This window comes from Phascolarctos cinereus, unplaced genomic scaffold, assembly GCF_003287225.1.
Source record: "Phascolarctos cinereus isolate Bilbo 61053 unplaced genomic scaffold, phaCin_HiC Scaffold_3;HRSCAF=262, whole genome shotgun sequence".
In the NCBI taxonomy this organism is placed as follows: Eukaryota; Metazoa; Chordata; class Mammalia; order Diprotodontia; family Phascolarctidae; genus Phascolarctos; species Phascolarctos cinereus.
The window spans coordinates 140887910-140900866 of record NW_027555736.1 but is presented as its reverse complement, the minus strand read 5'-3'; the positions used below and the strand labels follow the sequence as shown (position 1 = coordinate 140900866).

The 12957-nt window shown below is 34.2% G+C and overlaps 1 protein-coding gene across 1 annotated transcript in view; it reads left to right on the top strand.

Annotated features, from left to right (window-relative positions):
• Positions 1-12957, top strand: part of VPS13C (vacuolar protein sorting 13 homolog C) — a 173174-nt gene that overhangs the window by 134419 nt on the left and 25798 nt on the right. The window contains 6 exon segments of the mRNA XM_078151183.1: positions 1076-1216; positions 2751-2832; positions 2939-3008; positions 4051-4162; positions 4324-4437; positions 7448-7587. Of these exon segments, the coding sequence (XP_078007309.1) occupies positions 1076-1216; positions 2751-2832; positions 2939-3008; positions 4051-4162; positions 4324-4437; positions 7448-7587 (659 nt within the window).

Below are 12957 nucleotides of genomic sequence, written 5' to 3'. Positions count from 1 at the left end.
GACATACTCATCTATACCTAAGTTTTCAATTCTTGTATTTTTTCAGATAATTCTCTGTTTTCATGTTTTCCTAAAGGTCCAATTTCTACTTCCTCAGCCTTGTCAAAACCTTTTGTTTGGCTCCCTAATTTGTGCTTATGACATTGTGCTTTTAAATATACTTAATTGTATATGCGCTCACTCCTCTCTTGTAAGACTGATTATTAGCTCCTTGAGGAGATACACTAAATTTTTTTTATTCTCAACATGAAACTGTTCTATATATAGTAGAACTTAATTGTTGTTGTTTATTCATTTCAGTCCTATCTGATTCTTCATGACCCTCTTTGAGGTTTTCTTGGCAAAGATACTGGAGAGGTTTGCCATTTCCTTCTCCAGCTCATTTTACAGATAGGAAACTGAGGCAGACAAGATTAAATAACTTGCCCAGGGTCACACATCTAGTAAGTGTCTGAGGCTAGATTTGAACTTAGGGAGATAAGTCTTCCTGACTCCAGGTATGGCATTCTATCCATTGTGCCACCTAGCTGCCCCAGGTACTTAGTGTTGGTTGAACTAATTTTTTTTAACTAGTTGGAAAATTGAATAAATACCTGTATGGTTAATTCAATAGAAACAGTAAAAATAAAGTGTATATAAGATTTGAACATCAGGAGAATTGGTTTCTCTTGATATAGCTTGTTGCTGTGTTTAAGTGCTTTCCTTAAGTGAATAGGCTGCCAGTTGTCTCTCCCTTGTGTTTAATAGAAAAATACCATACTTTTAAAAAATCAAGTCTTTGACCTTAAGGTCAACATGGATGGAGAGCAATAACAACAAAAATATTTTAAAAAAACATTTTAAATGATTACCACAGTTTTGATGAGATAAGGGCTATATATGTGTATGTATGTATATACATATATGTTTATATTTTTCCCATTGATTAAAAAAAATACTAAGTATCCTATGTTATAATGGTGCTGTATGTTCCTTAAATGGTGCTTTTGCCCTTACTATAGGAGATTTTATGTAAATCCAGTACTTGTAGCTCAAAAATATCATTCAGATATTGATAAACTTTTTTCCATTTTAGGTTAATTTTAGTAAATCCCCAATGGAAATGCGAGTCCCAATCCGGTGTAGTATTAAGCGAGACTTCTTATCAGGTATCCATGTGGAATTTAAGCAGTCTCCTCACCAAAGAAGTCTACGGGCTCAGTTGTACTGGATTCAGGTAATATTTTTTTATTTTCAGTTTCAAAGTCGTTAGTCAAATTTTAAGGATGAGATTATAAATTTTAACTTGTATGATTGTGTGTCTACATTTTTTCAAGTTTTTCAATGTTGTTAGAGAACTCTTTCTAGTAGGTATAGAAATGTATTTTATCTATTTACCTCCTGACTGATACATATTAATGCAGAAGAACTGGAATTCTTCATTTTGGCCAGACTTTCCAGTTTGCCAGAAAGAATATGTTTTATGTGATAATATAAAATATGTTGAGTTTGAAATCTCTAGTAAATGATTTTAGAATAAGACATTTTAATATTTTCTTAATCACTTATAAGAAGGGATCAGACTTTTTGAAAACACACTCTGTTTAAGTCCTGTTTTTTTTTTAGCACTTTATTTTAAAAACAATGGCAACTCTTTGACATGTGAAAGTATTCCCAGACAGAGAGGCAGCATTCTTATGACTCACTACCCTTTTCTCAGGGAAATCCTTAGTTATGTGTACAGTTTATGACTTTTTCCTAGGTTGAATAAGTTGAGTTTCCACTGTCCATTTGTTTTTAACTTATAATGAGAGATTTTCATTATTTTCTCTGGATGTAAGTCAGTTTTTTCCTTGATGCTCCTTGTTTAATGTGACATGCAATTTCTAGTGTAACACAATAAATTAATTACTGTTAGAATGGCCATGTGGTATATAGCTACAAAGATTTGTATTAATGCCTTTGTGTGTGAATCCTGACATTGCTTGTGTAGTGGCATATATTTTTTCTGTGTCCTTTTTGTAATCTCTCTTTTGCTCAAGTTATTAACTTAGGTATCACATCTATGTTACTTTGTATTTGTCACAGTGTCACAGTATGAATGTATAAACTTTAGGATGGTATAATTTGTGACTTGTTTTAAAACAATGTCTTCATTTTAGTGTATCTTGAACTCAAGAATTAAACTGTTTCATATACAGCAAAATATTTGTAGTAGCGCTTTTCATGTTAGCAAAGAAATGGAAAAAAGAAAATGCCCATTGATTGGGAAATAGCTAAACAAATTTTGGTACAGAAATGTCAGTTAATATTGCTGCATTATAAAAGATTAAATATAAAGAATATGTAGAAGAATGATATATGATCAGATATGGTATATAAATAAACGGAACTTGGAAACAGGATACACAATGATAAGAATAATGTAAAAAGAAAGAAAAAAATTGAAATACTATAATTATAATTACCAAGCTTACCCCTCAGTAGGGTATGAGAAAATGCACCTCTGTGGGTAAATATGGGTGTAGTGAATTACATATCTTTCAGAATTGGTTGATTTTCCAGAACTTCATTTTTTTGCCTCCTCTTCCTTTGTTATTATGTGGGATGTTTCTCTAGTTAGGGGAGAGAGAAAAAAGATTATATTGGAAAATAAAGGTATTATAAAAGTAGAAAATAAGAATAAAAAAATTATTAAGATAAAATGAAAGCAGAAAATTCCTTAAGGATTTTTAAAATTTGAATCCTCTTTGTCTTTCCTTTTCTTTTAGGTTGATAACCAGTTACCAGGTTCAATGTTCCCAGTTGCATTTCATCCTGTAGCCCCTCCAAAGTCCATTGCTTTGGATTCAGGTAGAGAAAAAGTAAAAGTTAATCTGAAGCATATCTGTTTATCCAAGGTAATAAATATTAACTTTTTTGTATAGAGACCAATTATTTTCTCTTTTTTACCTTTCAGAGCCCCGGCCATTTATTGATATTAGCATCATCACAAGATTTAATGAGTATAGTAAAGTACTGCAATTCAAGTAAGTAAAGTCAGGAAGTTTTAGCATATGTCTCCACTTGTATTGCTATTGATATTCTGATAAAGTCAAGATAAACTTCTTGAGGAACTGATTTGTAATATAAAGTCTTTTTTTTCCTGTTTGAGTGTGATAATCTACTTTATGATGATGATGATGATGATGATGATGATTTTTTGTTTTGGACCTCTGCTTTCATTGATACACGAAACTTGGAGTGTGGAAACTCTATAGTGAAACAGACTGGCACCTTGTCTGTACTTTATAATTTTAGAGTGTTGCTTTGAGCACTGAAAGGTGCATTGACTTTTCCATGTTCATAGAGCTACTCTATGCCAGAGGCAGGGCTTTAACCTAATACTCCCAAAAGCTGGCCATCTCTCGTTTCCTCTTCCTTGTGAGCAAGGGCCCAGACCCTTTATGCTTCCTTCATCATTCCTTGGACTTTACTGTCATGTGGGTATCTTCTCTCTACTCACCTCTCTTTTTATATGTTGTCTTCCTTTATTAGAATGTAAATTCCTTAAGGACGAGAGCTGTCTTTATTTTTGTTTATATTTGTATTCTTAGTGAGAAATGAGTTGTCAGCCATCTAGGTCTGATTTTTATAATGAATTGAGTAATGGTGTAAGTATTTAAACTGTAGTACTAATGATAGTTTTCTAATGGATCATTCCACATGCGCATGGACCCCATTAACCTTCTAATAAAATAGCCTTTAGTGGATGAAGTAGCAGCCTTTTGCTGTGGCCTTTGGCCAGAAACAAGAAATCATTGACCTAGGACTGATAAGTCACCTTCCTTATTGAGGTTTCATTTTCTTCGGGTAGAGATGAGATCTACATCTAGAGATGTAACTAGTACCTGCCTTACAGGACTGTTGTGAAAATCAAATGAGGGAATGGAGTAAAGCTTGTTATGATCCAGTAGTGTTAGTTTGTGGTTCTAGTCATTCTCTTTAATTATTGCTGAAAATATGGTAGTACAATTATTGTGTATATAGGAAAAGTTATTATTTACCTTTAATATCTATTATTTTTTCTAGGTATTTTATGGTTCTCATCCAAGAAATGGCTTTAAAAATTGACCAAGGATTCTTAGGTGCAATTCTTGCGTTCTTCACACCAGCCACTGACCCTGAAGCTGAAAGGAGAAGGGTAAATCATACTTTTTCATTGAGAGTCTCATTGAGTTTCGCTTTTGTCTCTTAGAAAAACATGGAGTGTTAAGTAATTAAAAATATATGTTTTTATTGAATGGATTTTTTAAAAAAGAAAATATAATTAAGAATTTCTGTTAATGATTTCATTTCTTCTAGACTAAATTAATCCAGCAAGATATTGATGCTCTGAACACTGAATTAATGGAAACATCCATGACAGACATATCAAGTCTCAGTTTCTTTGAACATTTCCATATTTCTCCCATTAAGGTATGCTATAACTATTTTGGGAATGTGGGAAGCAAATTATTAGATAACAAGTATTCATTTTGAAATTTGGGAAAAATGTATTAGGTGGAGATTTTATTTCAAGGACTTAGAGTGGGTTTGTCTGATAAAGGAAAATATGTAATAGTGTGTTTAATATGGACATGATCCAGTGTCCCACAAAGAAACTACTAGTGTATGTTCTTCAGTTCTAAATTAACAACCCACTTTAGTTCATTGACTAGTTAAAGAACTCTCTGACATAAACTATTCCTAATTAAGCATGGTAGTGTCAACCAACATTTAATGGATCAACAGTGCCTAAGTAAACAGAAAGTCTCATTATTATGTGAAAATGCTGAAGTTGGTATTATATACTGTTGCTATGTTTTTCCCTCTCAAAAACTTTGTTAGAGCGCAGTGAAAGGAAAATGGGATCCTTTTAATTTCCCTAAATTTGAACTTGTGCTCCCCCTTGCTTTTCTCCTTTTCATTTTGTTGAAGCAAAGAAATGGAAACACAGTAGGTACCTATTAATTGGGGAATAGTTCAATAAATTATGGCATATAAATTTGTATGTAGATTACTAATAGAATATTATTGTGATGTAATAAATGACAAAAGGAATGGTTGCAAAAAACCCTCTAAGACTTGCATCAATTGATGTAGTCAGGTGTTAAGAACTAGGAGAACGCAATGACCACTATAATGTACAGGGAAACAAGTTTTGACTTAAGAATTCTGATCAGTGCAGTGACCAGTTATGATTCAGAAAATTAATGATGAAGCATGCCTCTAATTTCCTGACTAACAGGTGATGGACTAAAGATAATGGACAAGACATACACATTTTCAGACATGACCAGCTAAATTAAAATGGCCAAACCAGTTGGTATGGAGCTATATACTCGCTGACTAAATGCAGGATCTTAACACTTTTTTTAAAGGATAATCTATTATTCCTCTAGCCTACTACATGTTTACTCATGTAAACATGAGTTTACAGTGTCAGAGTAGGTAATCATAAGATATATTTCTCTAAGTAGGCTGAAAAGATGCTTTTCCAGTCAGCTGATTCCCATCTGATTGTAACTGCATTGTTTCTATTTGTGCAAAAGCTCTTCTATTTGTATAAATGTCCATTTTATCTTTTATGGTCATCTGTGTGTGTGTGTGTGTGTGTGTGTGTGTGTGTGTTCACAAACTCTTTCCCACCCAGCATTTACTTTCAATAATACTGAATTATTGAAGTAGCAATTAGTAACATCTCAATAGTTATAATTTGGTACCAATGTGTTATCACAGGATTTGTAGAATTTTTTTAAGATGACCTAAAAATTAGGTATAAAGTTGAATAAAGATTATTGACAAGAAATTGACCTGAACATTTCCTGGTTTGGGCTTCTTTTATAATTTTTACTGCCATACCATTTGATAACATGCCATAATGTACCCAAAAATATTTATGCTAACACACTGTGAAAAGACTTTAAATGCTTTGAACTATAAAACAGAGATTGAAAGTCCGTTAGGAATTTCTTACTTTTTTATTTTTATGTCATTAAGAAGACATTTGAGGTTATATCCCAAATGTATATCTATATCTATATCTATATCTATATCTATATCTATATCTATATCTATATCTATATCTATATAATCTATATATATATACATATATAGATATATATATATATATGTATGTATATATACTGCTTCATATGAACAGATTATTTCCATCTCCTGACTTTATAACTTTGCATAGACTGTTCCCTATCCTTCAAATGTTTTTCCTTTTTTATTTCTGCCTCATAGATTCCATAGATTTGATGGCATATTTAAGACCTTTCCTGATCCTCTCCTTCTGCCCCCTAAATGATGTGTACCTCTCTCCAACCTTGGGGAAATTAGTTTGTTATTTCCTCTTTATATATGTTGTATTTACTTACTTGGGTATATCTTATTTTCCCACGGTAGTAGCATCTAGCATAACCTGTAGTGGTTGCTCAATAAATGCTAAATGAGTGAATGGATATTTAGATTTTGATCAAAAACTTGATTGTAATTTTCTTAAGATATATATGTGTGGAGACATTCCAAATTCATTAAAAGGAACCATGCAGAATTTGGGACTCTTTCACTATATTGAACAGAGATCTGATCATCTTTAAAAAAATAGAAAAAAAATCAGTGGTATGGACTGTTTATGACCTATCTATCAAAGTGTCCATTATTACTAATAATAACAACAATAATAGCTAGGATTTATAAGGTGCTTAAAAGTTTGTGAAACTACTTACACAGATTATCTCATTTTATCCTCACCACAACTGAGAGGTAGGTGCTATTATTATCATCCCCATTTTACAGGTCAGAAAATTGAGGCAGACGGAGGTGAAATAACTCACCCAAGGTCACATAGCTAGTAAACATCTGAGGCCATATTTGAACTTGGGTCAAATATTCCATTCACTGTGCCACCTAGCTGCTTTTATTGTATCAGTAATTCAATTTTGATAATATAATTGTATTAATAATTTTTTGAGAAGTCATAGAGAGCAGAGGAGGCATCATCAGAGTTGAACACATGCCCAATTTTTCTAAAAAGGGGATTGCCAGTGTATTCAACAGTGTACATTACAACAAATAGATGTCTAATTAATTGGGTAAAAATGAAGCATTAGCCAGACATGGGTGACTTTGTAGCTGATTCACCATGTTATTTTAGTTAATTTAATATTTGTTTGTCTTATATTCTTAGCCACCTTATAATGAAAAAATACATGTATTAGTAAAATATTAGAACTCTCAACAGTTTTTAGATAAATCAGTTTGAAGTTTTATGTTTCAAGTGAATTACTAAGCAATTTGTAGATTAATAATTCTTGTTGGTGTACTATGGAGCAAATTTTTCTTTGAAAGAAATACAAGGTGGTTATATGTATAAGTTGTTTCATATGAGGAATCTAATAGGTTTTTTTGGATACCATGATTAAATATCATTTTCTTTTAGTTACATTTAAGCCTTTCTTTGGGTTCTGGTGGTGAAGAATCAGACAAAGAAAAAGAGGAAATGATTGCACTTCATTCTGTCAATTTGCTGTTGAAAAGCATAGGTGCTACACTGACTGATGTGGATGACCTCATATTCAAGTAAGCATTATTCTCAAATAAACTGAGAACTCAGAAGGATACATTTTACTGGTTTATCTTTTTAATGATTAATTTTCATTTATCTGTACCATTCAGAGCACAAACTGATAACTTGGAAAAATGTTAACTGTTGTTACTCATACATAAGCATTTCATTCCCATTGTCATCATACTCTTATTTAAGCTGATTTTACTTTCACAGAAAAGGTATGTGGTGGTTGAGAATAGTGACCTTATATTCATTAATTGTTTTGCTACTTGGGTAGCATCATATCTTATTCTAGAAGTTAACTGACATCATTCTCACTAACAAATTATAAGCCATAGACTATGTTTAAAGTGTTGAAAATTAGGTTTGAGAGAAATGATTATTTCTCTCTTATTAATAACCAATTATTGAATTAGGCTAATGTTTTTCCCCTTTTCTGTTTCTTCTTTCAGAAATCAGCCCCTGTAGATTTAGGCAGGTTACTTTGAAGTGCAGGGCTGATAATGAAAGAGAAGGAAAGCTCAGATCTGTTCAAAAGGTAAAGAAGTTTAGGTGAATTGATGGATTCTAGCCCACTGAGTTTTACCCAGACAGGTCTGGGGAAAAAGTGGATTCTCCCTTTTGTCTAGATTACCCTAGAGGGGGTAATATTGATATAGATAAATCTCTTTGATCAGGACTGAGTGATCAGAGTCATGTGGCTCCCAGATCTCATTAGAATAAGCCCATCTAATTATAATATTCATTCTCACATTACTTGTTAACCAGTCAGAGTTGATTACCACCCTCAGGAGAACCTACTCTTCCAAGGGCATATGTGGTCCAGTGGGTTCCATGACAAGTCTTTGCCATTTGAGAGTGTCACTGACCCCTTTTATTAATTATCATTAGCATGACTAATAAAATGGTTAATTACCCAGAAACTATGTCTGTCAAACTTTATATGTCACAGGTTGTAGAAATTCACCAAGGTCTATTTAGTAAAAGGAACTATAATGTATACAGTACATGAACTATATCTTAAATACACTTTACTTCAACAAAAACTATATTAGGTGCTATGGATGTGAAAGTGAAAGAAAATGAAACAATCCCTGCTGGCAAAGAACCTTATAATTTAGTATAGAAATCAAGCCATTAACACAAGTAACTGTAATGTAATTTCATAGGAAAAGAGAGTAGTATGAGAAAGAAGTAGCATAGTATAGTAGAAAGAGGAATGAAGGCAAATCCTACCAAGAACAAATTACATAATCTTTTTTGAGCCTCAGTTTCTAAATCTGCAAAATGGGGATAATAATATTGCCTCGTGGGATTAATGAATGAATGAATGGAAAAGCATTTATTAAGGACTTACTGTATGCCAAATACTTAGACACTGCTAATCACTGGGGATACTCATAAACATACAAACATACTACACATACATACATACATACCAAACATACACATAGATTTATCTCTTATTTCAGCCAGTCACCAAGTCCTGGTGAGTCTTCCACCATCATGTTCCTCAGATTTGTCCATCTCTCTCTACCTTTGTCTTTACATTTCTTCTGCCCCTCGTTAGGCCTGGAAGTTCATGACTGGAAGTCTGCAGCTTCTTGCTATTCTTTTGGCCTGTGATTTTTATCCCAAACAATCCTGCATTAAACTCTTTGTACAATCTTCCTTAAACGTCATGTTTATTATTTCTTTCCTGCCCAGCTTTACCTGCTAAATTCTTTACCTGTCCTTCAAACCCAACTCCAGTTCTTCTGTTACAAGAAAGTTTTTGTTGATATCTCATGTTAGTGGTAAGATGCTTTCAGACCCCACAAAGCATTTAGTTTTACACCTCTAGAGCATTTTGTTCATATTGTTTACTATAGTTATTTGTGTTAGCCTCATCTGCCTACTAGAATGTAAGTTTCTTGAGGCCAAGGGCAGTGTCTTCGTGATAGATTTAGAGTCTAAGGATCTGATCCTAATTTAGACTCTGCTATTTAATAAGCTGTGTAATCTTGGTAATTTTGCTTTATTTTGATGCCTCATGCATCTTCCTGTTACTAACAGACTTAACTCATAGACTGGTTATAACTTATGATGGTGGTGGTATTTCTGTACCAGGATGGTTCCTATAATAATGAAATACCAGATTCTTTTTTATATTCCAGTATCCAACATCATATCATGTCATATCATGTCATGTTATATTAATATAGTATTTATATTGCATCACATTATCATGTCCTGGTACATGCCATCACGCATCATGCTGCACATCACATGTCGTTGTATATCATGTCACGTGTAGCTGCATGTTAGTGCTAGGCCATAGGTTGTGTCAGGCAGCTGGTCACTAGAAAGGGAAAAGGAAGGTAGAGTAGAAGACAAGGGAGAAGAGAGAAAGGGAAAGGAAAGAAGAGGAAAGAGGAAATGAGAGGGGAGAGACTAAAGGAAAGGAGGATGGGGAGAAGGGAGAGGATTAAAGAGAAAAAAGAGGGAAGAGAGAAAGGAGAGATGGGGAAGAGAGGGAAGAAAGGAGAAAGGAGAGAAGAGATGGGAAAGGGAGATAAGAGGCAGGGATATAAGGAGAGAGAGGAAGAGTGAGGAGAAGGAAAAGGAAGAAATAAAGAAGTAAGGGGAGGGATGTGGAAGTGAAAGGTAAAACATCTGACAGACAGACAGACAGAGAGGGACGGAGAACAAAATTATGTCTTGGCAAAACTATTGAACAAAAACATTCCTTTGCATTTAAATGAGCTTATTAGGAGAATTAAATGCCATCCTGTGGCTAGAGTACTAGATTGAGATGACTCAAGAGACCTAGATCCCTTTGCTAGCCCTGTCACTCATTCTCTGTGAAACAGGCAGCTTGTCTCATGAGAAATGTAAAATAGGCTATATTGCACTCTAAGCTTCCTAATGTGAATTTTTTTAATATTGAGGAGGGAGCAGGGGTTACAATCTTTTGCTTTCTAGTAGTATTCTTCAGTTTGCAAAAGGATTCACTATAAGATTTTTATAAGCAGCAAGCTGCCTGCATTTCGAATAATATTCAATTTACAAAAATTACATCCACACATAACTTTATTCTCTAACTGCATTGCACACCACTTCAGGACAGGGGATTTATTCCTTTTTGTGTCTTCAGTGCAGCTGTCCCTGACAACTAGGCTTTCAATTAATGCTTTAGCTAGATGTCAGTCCATTGGAAGAGTAATTTTATTGTTTCTGTCGTCATGCATTCTAGGCTCACATCATCATAGGTTTATTTCAGTATATTGACACATAACAGTAGAAAGAAGGCACTTTCTCATAGCAGTAACAGTAGTTTTAACAACACCAATGTTTTAATAGCTTTTCATCATTTATTACTGGAGGGTCAGAATCATGACATCATTTTAGAGAAAAATGTTCTTTTTAATCTGGAAAATCAAAAAGTAGCCTTCTTCTTGGCCCTGCGAGCTCTTTCTTGCTGTGTATTGTGTACTGGTACTTTTAAGGTACCCCAAAATTATCTGGCACATAGTTCACACTTAGTAAATATTGATTGTCCCTAAATGATTGTTTTCCACTTCCTTTTCATTTATCCTACATGGTAAACAATGGACAGTAGTAAACAAAATGAAGCAGTAGGGTCCGGAGAGTATAGTGTGATCTAGGAGCATTCCAGGCAGATGAATTCTAAGTAAATCTGAAAAGTGGTTTCTTACATTCCATATGGGTGCATCTAGCAGTCAGGGGGTGCTAGGACTGACACTCCTGCCAAGGCTCATTCAGGACCTCTTTATGGGGGTACTGAGGCAAAAGATGTGCCAACATTGAAAATTCCTGGAGTGGGGTAAATACAGGTGTTCTAGGCATGTCCACAAAGCCACTTTTCAGATTGTTAGCATGACTGGAATGCTGGGCTGAACTGGTGAATAAGCAGATAGATGTTAGTTACTCTGTTACACACACACTCTTTTTGTAAGCGTAACTATTCCTTCTCTTTAACTGGTATTGCTGTTCAGTCATTTTAATCGTGTCTGACTCTTCGTGGTTCCATTTGGGGTTTTCTTGGCAAAGATGCTGCCATTTCTTTTTCAAGCTCATTTTACAGATGAGGAAACTGAAGTAAACAGGGTTAAGTGATTTGCCCAGGGTCACCCAGCTAGTAAGTGTCAGAGGTCAGATCTAAACTCAGGAGGATGAGTCTTCCTTATTCCAGGCCCTCTGTCTACTGCACCTCCTAGCTTCTCCCTGGCCACTCTCTTGGCTCTTCCCCTCTGGGTTTCCTTTCAAATCAGACCTCCTGGGGGGGAAAAATCTGAGTTTATGCTCAACCACTACTACTGATTTATTGATCAGCCATTCTCAAAGCGTCTTCCTCAGACCTCTTCATATCCCCAAGACCCTTTCAGTGTATCCAAAAGATAACAGTTATTTGCATAATAGAATTAAGATGTTAAAATACTTTTCCCTTCTCCAATTATATATTTCCATGAAGCTGGATCTCCTTCATTTTCTTCAACCAAAACAACATATTCCAACAGACTGAGAACAGAAGCATACATAAGAATTCATCTGTCTTCAATTAAACCAGACACCAAAGAGATTTGCAAAAATATGTAAAACAATACTACTCTCCTTAGTGAAATGTTTTTGTTTTGAAATATGTGGTTATTTTTCATTTAAGATATATTATCTATGTTAACATGTAATGGATTTATTGTTATTATTTCAGAACAAAATAATAAATACATTTTGTGAAAATGTGTTTTCCCCAGTTACATGTTAAAACAATTTTTAACATTTTTTTAAGTTTTGAGTTCCAAATTCTGTCCCTCTCTCCCTCCCCTACCCACCCCTGAGATGGTAAATAATCAGATATAGGTTATACATATGCAATCATGTAAAACCAGGATGGTTCCTATAATAATGAAATACCAGATTCTTTTTTATATTCCAGTATCCAACATCATATCATGTCATGTTATATTAATATAGTATTTATATTGCATCACATTATCATGTCATGGTACATGCCATCACGCATCATGTTGCACATCACATGTCGTATATCATGTCACGTGTAGCTGCATGTTAGTGCTAGGCCATAGTGCCATCACATGTTATATCATGTGTTGTCACATGTCATGCTGTGGGATACCTATGCCAAGTAATGTCCTGTTTCTGTCTGCCACGTGTCATCACATGTAATATGCCACCATGTGTAATGCCATACTACATGTATCATGTCATGTGCCACATGCTGTCATGTCATCACAGTCATGTCACATGCTCAATCACATACCATATCATATGTCATTTTATATTATTATGTTATTTATATTGCATCATATTACTCTGATTCTCTGCCCAGTGCTTTTTCTAATACCCTTTCCTTTGATCCT